General features: G+C 36.9%; 1 protein-coding gene across 1 annotated transcript in view; it reads left to right on the forward strand.

The window, feature by feature from the left end:
- Positions 1-7951, forward strand: part of LOC128544471 (uncharacterized) — a 54200-nt gene extending 46249 nt beyond the window's left edge. Inside the window, exons 6-8 of the mRNA XM_053514605.1 lie at positions 1120-1233; positions 4944-5027; positions 6635-7951. Of these exons, the coding sequence (XP_053370580.1) occupies positions 1120-1233; positions 4944-5027; positions 6635-6837 (401 nt within the window). The 3' untranslated portion in view covers positions 6838-7951. The remainder of the gene's footprint in view (positions 1-1119; positions 1234-4943; positions 5028-6634) is intronic.
- The last annotated feature ends 6381 nt before the right edge of the window (positions 7952-14332 follow it).

Consider the following 14332-nt stretch of genomic DNA (forward strand, 5'->3'; position numbering starts at 1 on the left):
GTGTGATAATCCAGTAAAGTTAATTTGAAAGCTGTGTTTTAAATGTGTAATATTAACAAAATGCTGCTTTTTTTCCCTTCCTCTGCAGGTTTGCTGTTTCAGGATCCTGTTGTCTGTAGATTTACTGAGAGTAATCAGTGTAATGTAGCTCTGGGACAACAACTGCACCTGCAAATGCCCCTGGAGGATGGGTTTGACCTAAAGATCAAGACATTTACCGACCGTATCATTATAAAATATAGAAAAACCCAAAATAACACACCAACACCAAATATCCCAGGATGGCATTTTGTTAATGATAATAAAACTCTGATACTAACCAGTGCAAAGAGAAACGACTCTGGAACATACAGGTTAGACATCTTTAATGCAAATGGGACTAATATAGGAAATTATACTTTCCAGCTGAACATTAAAGGTAGGACCACACTCCCTCTAATCACATGAAGCTTTTATAGTTTTAAAATACTTTTTCATCTAAAATCTAGAAAAATAAATGCAGTTATTTATGAATTTATCTTTGTGAAAACCACCTGTGAGACAGACTTTGCTAACAAGCATAAAGATTAGACTTTGAAGCCATAGGAGAAGTCTTATGGTCTGATGAGTTTAGATTGAGTCTATTCCAGAGGGATGCTTCAGGGTAAGAAAGGAAGAGCATGAAGCGATGTATCCGTCATGCATAGTGCTCACTGTAAAACCCTCTGGAGACAGTATTACGAATTTAGGTTGCTTCAGCTGGTCAGGTTTAGGCTCAGCAATGTTACTGTCTGTGCAATAAAATAAAGTCAAATGATGACCTGAATACACTGAATGGCCAGGTTATCACACCTATGGACTGTTTTTTTTTCTGATGGCATGGGCTTATTCCAGGATGACGAAACAAACATTATACTTGAACAAGATGAATAATCTTTTATACATTAATGGGCCATGTATTTTTTTTTTTTTTTTAAGTGTATGTTTGGTTTAGCTGTAAGCTAAAATTCTGCTTTCATTATCACTTTCAGCACCATTGTTGTAAATGCCATACCCCAAATTTCTTTTTTCTCTTTTTAAGCGTAATTTACTCTTTTTTTTTTTAAGTGACTGAAATGTTTTTGTTTTCCAATCTTGCAGGCTACCCTGAGCATAAACCGCTCATCCTGGGCTTGGTTTGTGTGCTTCTCATTGTAATATCTGTCTTGGGCTACTTCACATACAAAAAGAAACAAGGATTAAAGAACAAAGAAGGTTAGAAGATTACACTTCTTTTGTTTTAACTTTCTACATAGATGCTAGATGATCAATGATATAAATGTTTCCTTACTGTCCATTTTATTAGGAATGCCACATTTATACACCACATGCATACAGCTGTCCAATCAGCCAATCACGGCCCTGCAGTGAATACAAACACTAATTGTGATACAGGACAAGCATTTCAGTTAATGTTTGAAAATGAATTATCAAACTATGGGGGGAAAATATTGATCTGTGCAGGACTGTGGCATTGTTATTGGTGCTAATTTGGTTATTAAAAACTGGTGTCCTGGGGTTTTTTACACACAGCTATTTTTAGAGTCAACACATAATGGTGTCAAATATTCTAATCAGCCTTTCTGACACTCAAAAACATGCCTTGGTCATGGTTTTTAAGATCATATTTCAGAAAGTAAATGTTGATAAATGCAGATCAAGGCCTGATTACAGTCTATCTAAAATGGACATGAAAAGCTGTTGTAATCAAATGCTCCTTTGTAATACAGTAGATAGGGAGCTGTTTAGTGGACAATGAGGTACAGTGGTGTGAAAAACTATTTGCCCCCTTCCTGATTTCTTATTCTTTTGCATGTTTGTCACACAAAATGTTTCTGATCATCAAACACATTTAACGATTAGTCAAAGATAACACAAGTAAACACAAAATGCAGTTTTTAAATGATGGTTTTTATTATTTAGGGAGAAAAAAAAAATCCAAACCCTGTGTGAAAAAGTAATTGCCCCCTGAACCTAATAACTGGTTGGGCCACCCTTAGCAGCAATAACTGCAATCAAGCGTTTGCGATAACTTGCAACGAGTCTTTTACAGCGCTCTGGAGGAATTTTGGCCCACTCATCTTTGCAGATGATTGTTGTAATTCAGCTTTATTTGAGGGTTTTCTAGCATGAACCACCTTTTTAAGGTCATGCCACAACATCTCAATAGGATTCAGGTCAGGACTTTGACTAGGCCACTCCAAAGTCTTCATTTTGTTTTTCTTTAGCCATTCAGAGGTGGATTTGCTGGTGTGTTTTGGGTCATTGTTCTGCTGCGGCACCCAAGATCGCTTCAGCTTGAGTTGACGAACAAATGGCCGGACATTCTCCTTCAGGATTTTTTGGTAGACAGTAGAATTCATGGTTCCATCTATCACAGCAAGCCTTCCAGGTCCTGAAGCAGCAAAACAACCCCAGACCATCACACTACCACCACCATATTTTACTGTTGGTATGATGTTCTTTTTCTGAAATGCTGTGTTACTTTTACGACAGATCTAACGGGACATGCACCTTCCAAAAAGTTCAACTTTTGTCTCATCGGCCCACAAGGTATTTTCCCAAAAGTCTTGGCAATCATTGAGATGTTTTTTAGCAAAATTGAGACGTGCCTTAATGTTCTTTTTGCTTAAAAGTGGTTTGCGCCTTGGAAATCTGCCATGCAGGCCGTTTTTGCCCAGTCTCTTTCTTATGGTGGAGTCGTGAACACTGACCTTAATTGAGGCAAGTGAGGCCTACAGTTCTTTAGATGTTGTCCTGGGGTCTTTTGTGGCCTCTCAGGTGAGTTGTCTCTGCGCTCTTGGGGTAATTTTGGTCGGCCGGCCACTCCTGGGAAGGTTCACCACTGTTCCATGTTTTTGCCATTTGTGGATAATGGCTCTTACTGTGGTTCGCTGGAGTCCCAAAGCTTTAGAAATGGCTTTATAACCTTTACCAGACTGATAGATCTCAATTACTTTTGTTCTCATTTGTTTCTGAATTTCTTTGGATCTTGGCATAATGTCTAGCTTTTGAGGTGCTTTTGGTCTACTTCTCTGTGTCAGGTAGCTCCTATTTAAATGATTTCTTGATTGAAACAGGTGTGGCAGTAATCAGGCCTGGTGGTGACTACAGAAATTGAACTCAGGTGTGATAAACCACAGTTAAGTTATTTTTTAACAAGGGGGGCAATCACTTTTTCACACAGGGCCATGTAGGTTTGAATTTTTTTTCTCCCTAAATAATAAAAACCATCATTTAAAAACTGCATTTTGTGTTCAATTATGTTATCTTTGACTAATAGTTAACGGTTTTTAATGGCAACAGAAACATTTAAGTGTGACAAACATGCAAAAGAATAAGAAATCAGAAAGGGGGCAAATAGTTTTTCACACCACATGCTGTAACTGGGCTTGAATTGCCACATTATTAAGGTGCAATTGCTCTCCTGACATGAGGACAGAGAGGTTAAGGTCCTGTTTACACTTGTGTGAAAGAAACTCAAATCTTCACTTCACCATGCGCTAAGGAATTTTTTTTATTTTACAATATTTTTCTTTTTTTTTATCAGACATCTTTTCTTTTTCGAAGTTAAATTTTCTTTTTGCTTTTGTATTATAAAGTATCAAATATCACATATAACATAACTAACATATCTTTTCTTAAAGATATCTCTTCTCTTTTCTTTATAGAAAGGGTAAATATTTTCTTGTTTATTTTTGGATATCGTTTCATAAAAAAAAAAGGGGCCTTTTCTTATGCTGAAGTAGCGTAAACTTACTGCCATACCTGGCACAGTGAAGCCATTGAGCGGGCATATAAAGAGGCATGAGAAAGTGATTTTGTCAGTGTGGATGTGTGCCTGCCTGAACAGAATCCCACAGCATTATAAGTATGGAAGCCTCCTACAGTAATGAATTCTGCAACTCTTTCCCCCCTTATTACAGTGTTAAATACTGTTTAATGTCGTTCTCTTTAATTCAGTCCTTATCAATATAGTGTAATGGGTTCTGTTGCTCCTTATAATTATAAACCCATAAAACCATGGCCAGAGTCCTATTTATGCCATCAGGCAATAATGTCGGTGGGCAGAACACAAATGAAATAAGGACGGATTTCAGGTGTAACTAGACATTTTAATGGATCATTTAAAAAGAATATCAGAGAGTTGTTAAAACTATAAAACATGATCTCTCATGACTGGTTTTAGGTAACTGGCTTATTTGCTTTTTAAAACTCTTAATATTGTCTTAAAATCTAAATGCTAAGTGGTAAGAACAGATGGTAGAGATGTTGCAGTCTGTCACAGTAAAACATTTGATCCCTTTTCATTTACAGTACCATCATTTAATGTAATTAAATATAAGGAAATGTACTGTACTGTGTATAATTGTATAAAAAAGTGTGTGTGTATATATATATATATAATAATTTTTTTTTCTAATAGAAAATAAACAAAACATAATAAAATTATGGTTTTATATAAATATATAAACATGAAAGTGACCAAGTTTTGCCATTTTTTTTTATTAGTTGAGTAGTTGATTAATCGTTGCTTTTCCTCTGCTATAAAGTTAAACAGATCCCACAGCTTTAGATGTGACAAAGATAAAGGTTTATATATACATATATATTACTTGCTCATCTTGATCATCCAAGTTTGACATTATGAAAACAATCACCATTAGTCAGTTTTTATTAAAAGCTTGCTTGACATTTATTTTGACAGGAGGCTCATGGGTTTGACAGTCACTGCAATATATATTCATTAAGTATAAAGAGCTTCAAGAGTCTCTTGCATCTTTTGAAATACTTAAGAATCCCATCTGCTGGCACCAGAAGCCATGCCTCAGTCAATGCAACCAAAGTTATTGGTTCTTCTTCTGTTCAATGTTCATGTTCAAATGATCATTTATTTCTCTGTGTGATTTCTGTGTTCTTGTCAGTCCAAGTTCAGAATGATGCCGTAGAGAATGCCATGGTGGTCACTCCTCCCAGTCAGGAGAAGAAAGAGGGTGATGTGCAGTACGGTAAGCTGGTGTTTTAATTTAACTATAACTTTGCTAAAGCAGGTTGTTAAGCCTGTACCTGGTGGTACTTTAAATGGTTCCAATAAATAAGTTAGATCATCAAAAAAATTTAAATATTTCACAAAGATAAAGTCATGAATGAACTGTGATTTTTGGAAAGCTGAGTTAAATTTCACTTGCCACACCCAGGCCTGATTACTACCGGAACTGTTGAGTCAAGATATCACTTAAATAGATATCCTGACAAAACGAAGCATGCTAAAAGTTCTCAAAAAGCAACACAATCTAAAGAAATTCAAGAACAGATGAGAAACAAGGTACAGTGGGTATGGAACATATTCAGACCCCCTCTTTTTTTTTTTTATATTGCAGCCATTTGCTAAAATTATTTAAGCTTATTTTTTTCCTCATTAATTACAGCACCCCACATTGACAGAGAAACACAGAGTTGTTAAAATTTATTTATTAAAAAAGAAAAACTGAAATATCACATGGTTCTAATTATTTAGACTCTTTGCTGTGACACTCATATATTTAACTCAGGTGCTGTTCATTTCTTCTGATCATCCTTGAGATGGTTCTACACCTTCATTTGAGTCCAGCTGTGTTTGATTATACTGATTTGACTTGATTAGGAAAGCCACACACCTGTCTAGACCCTACAGACCTACAGCTCACAATGCATGTCAGAGCAAATGGGAATCATGAGGTCAAATGAACTGCCTGAAGAGCTCAGAGACAGAATTGAGCTCCAGAGATGCAGTTGGGAGATGGGAGAAAGTTGTAAAAAGTCAGCCATCACTGCGGCCCTCCACCAGTCAGGGCTTTATGGCAGAGTGGCCCGACAGAAGCCTCTCCTTTGAAAAAAAGCCTCTCCTTTGAAAAGTTTGCTAAGATGGTGAGAAATAAGATTCTCTGGTCTGATGAGACCAAGATAGAACTTTTTAGCCTTAATTCTAAGTGTTATGTGTGAAGAAAATTGGGCACTGCTCATCACCTGTCCAATACAGTCCCAACAGTGAAGCATGGTGGTGGCAGCATCATGCTGTGGGGGTGTTTCTCAGCTTTTTCAGAAAGTTTACCTTCCAACAATACAATGACCATAAGCACACAGCTAAAATAACGAAGGAGTGGCTTCACAACAACTCTGTGACTGTTCTTGAATGGCCCAGCCAGAGCCCTGACTTAAACCCAATTGAGTCAATATGGGGTGCTGTGTGTACATTTACTTAAATGATTTTAGCAAATGGCTGCAATATAACAAAGAGTGAAAAAATTTAAGGGAGTCTGATTACTTTCCATACCCACTGTAATTGACATGCATTAGCCTGAAAAGAGTCACCAAATCATTTATAAGGCTTTGGGACTCCAGCAAATCATGGTGAGAGCCCCTATCCCCAAATAGAAAAAGCTTGGAACAGTGGTAAACCTTCTCAGGAGTGGCTGGCCTACAATATTACTCCAAGAGCACAACAATTACTCATCCAGTAGCTTTTTTTTTAATAAGGTAAAAGCCTGCTTAATACTATGTAGATAAACATAATGTATTTAAAATCTAAATCAAGATCATCGCTTATATTCCTGTGTGGTTTCTGTCTTTTTGTCAGTCCAAGCTCAGGATGATGCCGTAGAACATGCCATGGTGGTCACTCCTCCCAGCCAGAGGAAGAAGAAGAAAAAGAAAAAGAAAATGAAAAAAGAGTGTGACGTGCAGTATGGTGAGCTGGTGTTTAACACTCCAGACAAAAAAGAGAAGGAGATGCCCAAAGTGCAAGAGGAGAGTGTGTACTCACAGATCCAGCATGGTTAGTGAGGGACACCATCTCAGGCTGTCTCAACACATATCAGTAACATTGTTTTGCTTTTATTGTGTCAGTAAAGGCTGAGTCAGTGAGTGTAAGTGAAGGCTGAGTATCTAAATGTCTCTGTTTTAATTTTCATTTAATGCATTGCTTTGTTGCTATATTATAATGGTAGACAAAGTAGCTGTTGGTGACAATGTACATGTACACACTTATCTCTTGTTCAAAACAAAACTTCCTAAAATGTGAAATGATGCAATTACTGAATCTTTTTAGTAGCAGTACAGTGGTTACTAATACTGTTTTGAGCTCAGGTTTCTGTCTGTGTGGAGCCGTATCCCTGCATCCATATGGGGTTTTTCTGGTTACCTTTGACGTCCCTGCAGGATGCACTGCAATATACTGGGACAAACCTCAAACCCTGACCTTTGATTTTTAATATAATGCTTTAGTCCAGTGGTTCCCAACCCTGGTCCCCTATTTAACAGGTATTTAACCGGCTCTGCCCTATCCACTTCTATTTTTAAAAAGCTGTTAATTACAGTAGATGATTAGATACATCAGATGTTCTGGGAGTAGAGGAAACACTAAAATGTGCAGTGCAGGGGATCCTCCAGGACTTGGGCTGGGAAGCATTTTTTTTTAGGTGCCATTTTATGACGATTCTATTAAGATGATATAACTAATACAAAACTGCCAACGCGCCCGCATTGAATGTGCGGAATCTTCACACGCTCTCATACCACACTGCCAGTTTCTCACACTTTCATATTCAAAGCTGTTGTCAGTGAAAGATGCAAAATCACTAAAGTTTCAGGCACTTTCTGATGAGTAAGCTATAAATAGCTTTTATTTAAGACAAATCGCTACACAGGTTTATCACGGTCAGAATAATGCACTGCCACTTTTTTCTCTCCAAGTGGAGCGAAATAATCGAAGACAAATTAACACACATTTACAGCTGCAAAGGCATCATTCACACGTGAACGAAGGGATAATAATTGCAACAGCTATAATAGTACTGAACAGATCAACAATCTAATAAAATCATTTAATGCATGAAAGTTAAAAACAGGAGCATTAAAAGAGTAAGTGAGGGCAGTGACAGTTACAATGACATTTACATGTGACATTGCATCAAGTTTAATCATATAGCACTTTTGTATTCATAAGAACACTAAAAGGCCAACAAACTTGACTAAGAGAGAGATTCACAATCATACATGCAGCACAATCCCACTTTGCACTTGGTTCACTTTGGTGGAACTTTCTGTTCTATAATTTATCTTAATTTTCTTTTTTTTCCATCTGTTTCTTTGTGAGTTTCCTCGCATGCCTGATACATTCTCTTTTATTACATGGCTCCTGCATGACCTCACAATTTCTCGTAATATTGCATGTGATTTGTTGTCATCTATCTTACTCAGGTTTGTTAGCCACTGAGTGTTCTCATGAACATAAATAGTGATACATGTTGGTAAAAGATACAAGAAAGAAATGGGCTTATTAAGTCAACTTATGTATAGGGCTCGGAGTTCTATGCTACGCCCCCTGGTGTCCTACATGGATCTGCTGGAGAGCATGTAGGTGATTTGGCTGGTGGGTAAGATCAGTCAAATTTGGTTTATTTCTTTAGATTAATAATTCAAATGTCAGTTGTATCAGCTGGAATAAATACCTCACATGCATTTGATTTTTCACTTTACCACTGCAACACTAAAATATACAGAACCTGAGCCATGCAGGATAAAATGTATTGTTAATGTTAGACAAAATGTGTACACGTGCCTTTATTTTCAGAATCCCACTCTTTTCTGAAAAGTTGGCAGTTCTGCTAATAGTTAAGTTCAAGTTGAAACCAAGTACTGAATGCCAAGTTCAAGTTGCAATAAATGCCAATATTGAAGTCAATATGCCTAGGAGGCGGTTGTGGCTCAGGCAGTTGAGGCTCTGGGTTGTGATTAGAGAATCTGGGTTTCAGGCCCAACCACTACCATGTTTCTACTGTTTGGCCATCACTCTGCAGTTTCCCGTCACACAGAAGAGAAAGGAGGAAGTTTGGGTGTCAGTCTGTCAAACCAGCATAATAACAACTATTGCTATAGAAACAATGGAACCTGTCACCAAAACAAACAAAAAATGCCTATAATTGCGCTTTAAATATTTTCAAGTTTTTTTTTTTCTGGCCTACACTTATTACGTTGGGAATCTATATATTATTATTATTATTATTATTATTATTATTTTTAGAAACGTAATGTTTCACTGATTAAGAGGAAGCTTATTTACTGTAGTTTTAAGTGTTGAACTTGAGACAAAGTTGTGGCTTCCTGTCCAGCTCTCTCTCTCTCTCTCTCTCTCTCTCTCTCTCACACACACACACATACACACCCTACGGTTTGAGTTGCTCCATATTTCAAAACTATCCTGTTTTTTTTTTTTTTACTTTTTTCAAGGGAAAAAACATTTTCACTGTGATCATTGTGCTCTGTACATGTGTTTTCTATAGTTTATTGCTAGCATGTAATACATTTATACTGTAGGGTAAATGATCAGAATGCTCAATATTGTTCTTTTATAAGTGAATTTTCAGCTTATGATGACGTTCAGTTTGTGAAATATAATGCCTGAGGTTTAAACTTCTGCTAAATACATGGGCAGATTTTTTTTCCCTTTCTGTTGCAGTGATCAAAGTCAAACACTTTTCCCCCTCAAAAAAAATATCTGCAGATAGATGGATAGTATTGTTTGTATTAGCGATTTCAATAGTTATATATTGTAATAATTATTTGAACATGTTACTGTAATTCTGCAGTGCCTGAATTTTAATATTTGCTCTTGAATAAAGCAGTGTTGTTTTACAATACTGCAGTATGGAGAAGAATTTTATTGTGGTTTTATTATCTTTTGTAAAAAAAAAACACACACGCTCAACTGAATGTGCACACATGCCAGTGCAGATTATTCATCTGTTTTCATAAGTCAACTTGTACGGTTAGTGGAAAGTGATTGCTGGGATTGGTTTCAAAAGACAAGCATCAAGGCAAGACACAACACGCTAATTAAATACAAACAAACAAAAAAAAACGAGCAAACACTTGTCTTACCAAAATAGCCATTACATTATAACTCCCATAAATTGTGAGGTGGATTTCAAACTGGTTTGTTCTTCGGATTTAGATCTAGGATTATGGTTAGGGTTAGTGTAAGAGAGAATTATCATACTGAAAGATGTCACAGCTATTACGGAATTTCATTTCCATGAATGGAGGGTACTTGGTCTGCAGCAATGTTTTGGTAGGTGGTACGGGTGAAGGTAACATCCACGTGAATGGCACGACCCAAGGTTTCCCAGTGAAACATTGCACAGAACATCAAACTGCCTTTGTCATCTTGTCTACCTTCCATAGTGCCATTTCTTCCTTAGGTAAGTGACATGCACACATGGGCTGTCCACATGGTGCAAAAGAAATTCATGATTCATCAGATCAGACAAGCTTCTTCCATTGCTCCATGGTCCAGTTCTGATCTTCACATGTCCATTGTAAGTGTTTTCAGAAGTAGGCATGAGTCAGCATCAGAATTTTAATGACAGTTGCGGGAAAAAAGCTTAACAGACCAAAATGTCCTGACTGCTGTGAGATATGTAGATTTAAATAACCATGTAAGTGGGTGTGAGAGAAATATTTCTTTAAAAGACATTTAAACCACAGTGTTTGCTGACCTCAAAAGTGCCAAGTTCTCACTTACAAATCAAGAGAACTATGCTGTGCACATTAAAATGCCTAAAGTTAATCTGACTAAACAGTCAGAATAGAGCTGTTTATTGTATAACTACAAAAAATTTCCCAATGCTGCATTATATCCAGAGCAAAATCCCAATTTTTTTTTTCTGAAATATTAGCCATTGTTCGGTTACATGTACTTGTGATGCCAGAGACGTATCCATGTGTGCATACTGTACATGCTGTTACAGAGGACTGACTGTCCACATTAGCGTCAGATTAAAGTCACTTGTAATTATGAATGTGATCCTCATTTCTCCATTTTTCCTGTCCTCAAATGTCTGCATGTGTTGTATGTAGTGCTGACAGCACAGTTTGATTTGTCAGTTGAAAGGATAGACAGTGACACAGAAGGTTTTTCTCAGACAGAGAAAAAGGAAGTGATGAGGCTCACTGCTTGCCCTGGTAATCAGGACAGATATAGCAATGACAGCGCCAAAAAGAACATTAAAAGGAAAGGTTTAATTTGATATACTGTATAAGTAATATATTTTTTTATTGGAGGTAATGTAGGACATATTATAGGTAAAGGAAAGGGGGCAGGTTGGCCCAAACGTAACATTTTGAAGTCCTGCATTAAGGCTGTAGATCAAATTTATTATGCTCAAACATGACTTTTATAAATAATCTACAATACCAGTTACAAAATGATTTTGCTGTGTAATATGCTGGGGAGATATTCAAGGAGAAAATCTTTGTGCCAACCAACTGCATTTATTTTACACTTCTACTATGCAAAATAGACAACACTGTCAGATGTACAACCAGTCTGCAACTGCAACTGTTGTGTCATTATTATTATCTGATATGCTGCAGCAAAAGCCTCCTTTGGGTATGAAGTTCAGTCACTTTTACAGACGTAATTCGAACTATCTGAAAAAGGGTGTTAAAATCATCTGTTATGTGTAGAATTGTGTTAAATGTTAATAATACTTATACTGGGCATGTTCTATATATTTCCCTTTCCTGTAACGTATAAATTAACTAGATAAAGCTGTAAATTGTAAGCACTAACTGTTTTTCCTTGCTGCACTGAAGCAACTTTAGAGGTATTAAAAATAACGCATTTGGCCCACTGCAGCAGAAATTATGCAGACATGCAAAGAAGCTGTTTTCCTGGAATCAACAATTCACATGCATAAAAAGTGATTACTCCACACAGAAATCTTCTTCCTATATTCTCACCACAAGGGTTCTCCCCCCCCCCCCTTTCCCCTACTACTGTAGATGTACCTTTAGATTGTAGATCACTATTCAATTCAATTCAATTTTATTTGTATACCGCTTTTAACAATTGACATTGTCGCAAAACAGCTTTACACAATCAAAAGAATTATTTAAGTTTGTATGAAATGTGAATGTGTATGAATCAAAATGATAAGATTGTCCATAATGAGCAAGCTGAGAACGATCGCGACAGTGGCAAGGACAAACTCCCTGAGATGGCAGTTGGAAGAAACCTTAAGAGGAACCAGACTTAACAGGGAACCCATCCTCATGTGGGTAAAACAGAGTGCAGGGATTGATCTGCAGTCAGACTGGAAGTCCAACAGGAGATGTGTTTAAGTTATAGAGTCCAGTTATTGGAGGCTCAGGTAGAATGTATTAAATTCCAGTCCTGAACTATCGAGTGACTGCAGTCACGAGTCCTTAGAGAACAGCCGTCTGCATCAGCCGAGGACCATCTTTGTGGAAAAGTGAAACCGTCCCTATATACCACATGCGTCCCAAGCTGACCACACGGGGCATTCACTATTACTATTGATGCTGATACAGTAACTACTGCAACTACTACTACTATTACTACACAATTTTGCTGATTTTAAGATGACTAAACATGATAGGCCTCATGCTCAACTTGGAGGTCAGTTTTATTTTGCTTTAAAACATAGCTCTGATTATACTAACTAGAAACACAAATATTTTTTAACCCCTCAAATTTTATGATCTGTCAGCATGTCATGTCTAAAGATCTTTTTGTCTTTCAACTACAATTTTTCCTATAAGTTTAACTGTAGCTTCTGAATCATTCGTGCTGTGTTATAGTCTATATTCTGTTATAGTCTATTGGTAAAAAAAATACGGGGACTGGGGTTAAGTAAATTTTGCTAATTCGTAATGTTGTACTTTTACTACCATTAAAAAAATATTGTTTAATAAAAAATGTTTTATAAACCACATTTAAACCACTGTGTTGCTGACCAGACAGATGACAAGCTCTCACTTACAAGTCAAGAGATGTTATGCATAGTCATATATGGTATACATAGACATCTCAGTTTGATTTGTCAGTAGGAAGTATAGATAGTGTCGGTCCCCGGCCCGGATAAAATGGGAAGGTTACAAGAGAAGGCCATCTAGCGTAAAAACCTGTGCCAAACTTGTGTGTGGATCGGATGGTCCGTTGTGACGACCAACAACAAAGTATTAAACGCAACCCAAGTTCTGCAGAAATCTTAAATGTTTGTATTTTTTACCGGAATGAAAGTATAAATTAATAAGGAATAAATTATTGTACAATTAATTGGCTGGGTTCAGGTGCTTTACAAGGTCATGAAACCTTTTACAGTATGTATTACAAGCAATAGAATGTTTTATGCCGATTTATTTAACATATTCGACACAAGTTATATTAATTGTTTGACTGGTTAGTTTACACATGGCTGGAAATAAGATGTGAACACTGCATAAGTTTTTAGACAGAAATATATTAATAAAGTAAAAATAAATTTCGGCATTTCGTCTTTCATTAAAGAGTTTCATGGATGAAGAAGAGGCCATGTTACAATGATGCAAGTAGATGGTCTGCTGTGCTTCTACTGTAGTTTTATTTCAAGGAAGCTGTGGCTTTTCAGATGCTAAAAATAAATCATTGTTTAGCCTAAAAAAACAGCTTTTAAGAGTCAGTGCTGTAGTGATGTGAAATATGTCTAGAAATAATAATAAAAAAATTAACCCAAAGAAATGAGTTTTAAACCTCAGGTTGGAAAAACTAAAGAAAACAAACAAACAAAAATGAATTCCCATTAAAACATATTAAGTGTACTAAGACTTAAAGTCATGATATTGGACACAAAGGATATTGTTGTCTAAAATGATCTATCATTGGTGACTGTGATGAACAACATGTCCTGGCTGTGAGATGAAAGTGTGTGTCAAAAAATATTTCCTTTGAATGTTAAGAACATTCAAACCACAGTGTTGCTAAATGCGGTGACAAAACAAAGTGACAAAGTGACAAATTCTCACTTACCAGCTTGACGTCTGATTGTATCTGAGCACTTGGGGGTGAAGGACCTTGTTCAAGGAAACAGATAGCTGTTTACTGTCTAGCTCCAGAAAATTCTTATTGTTGCATTCTGTCCCTATTTTTCTTTCTGTCCAGTAAATTTATATGAATCACCCATAACCTTAAAACCATATAGATTTTGAGATTGAGAGGTGTTTCGGGCGCATGAGGGCCTCTGGGGTGTGCTGCGGTGTCTGGCACAAGGATGTTGCCAGCGGATGCTTTGGGTGCAATGGTGGGGGCCTTCGTAGATCAGGCTCATTTGGTCGACTTGAACTCTTTGCCTACTGAGTTCTTCTTGTTGTGGACTGTGATGCACTAAGTATTCTGGTGCCTTTCTATTATGGCCAGCAAAAACTTTTTTCCTCATTTGTGCAGTATTGGCTTTTCACATCAGTCTGGATAGGTTGTGCTTTGGTCCCTGCTTGC

Source organism: Clarias gariepinus, chromosome 16 (genome assembly GCF_024256425.1).
Source record: "Clarias gariepinus isolate MV-2021 ecotype Netherlands chromosome 16, CGAR_prim_01v2, whole genome shotgun sequence".
NCBI lineage: Eukaryota > Metazoa > Chordata > Actinopteri > Siluriformes > Clariidae > Clarias > Clarias gariepinus.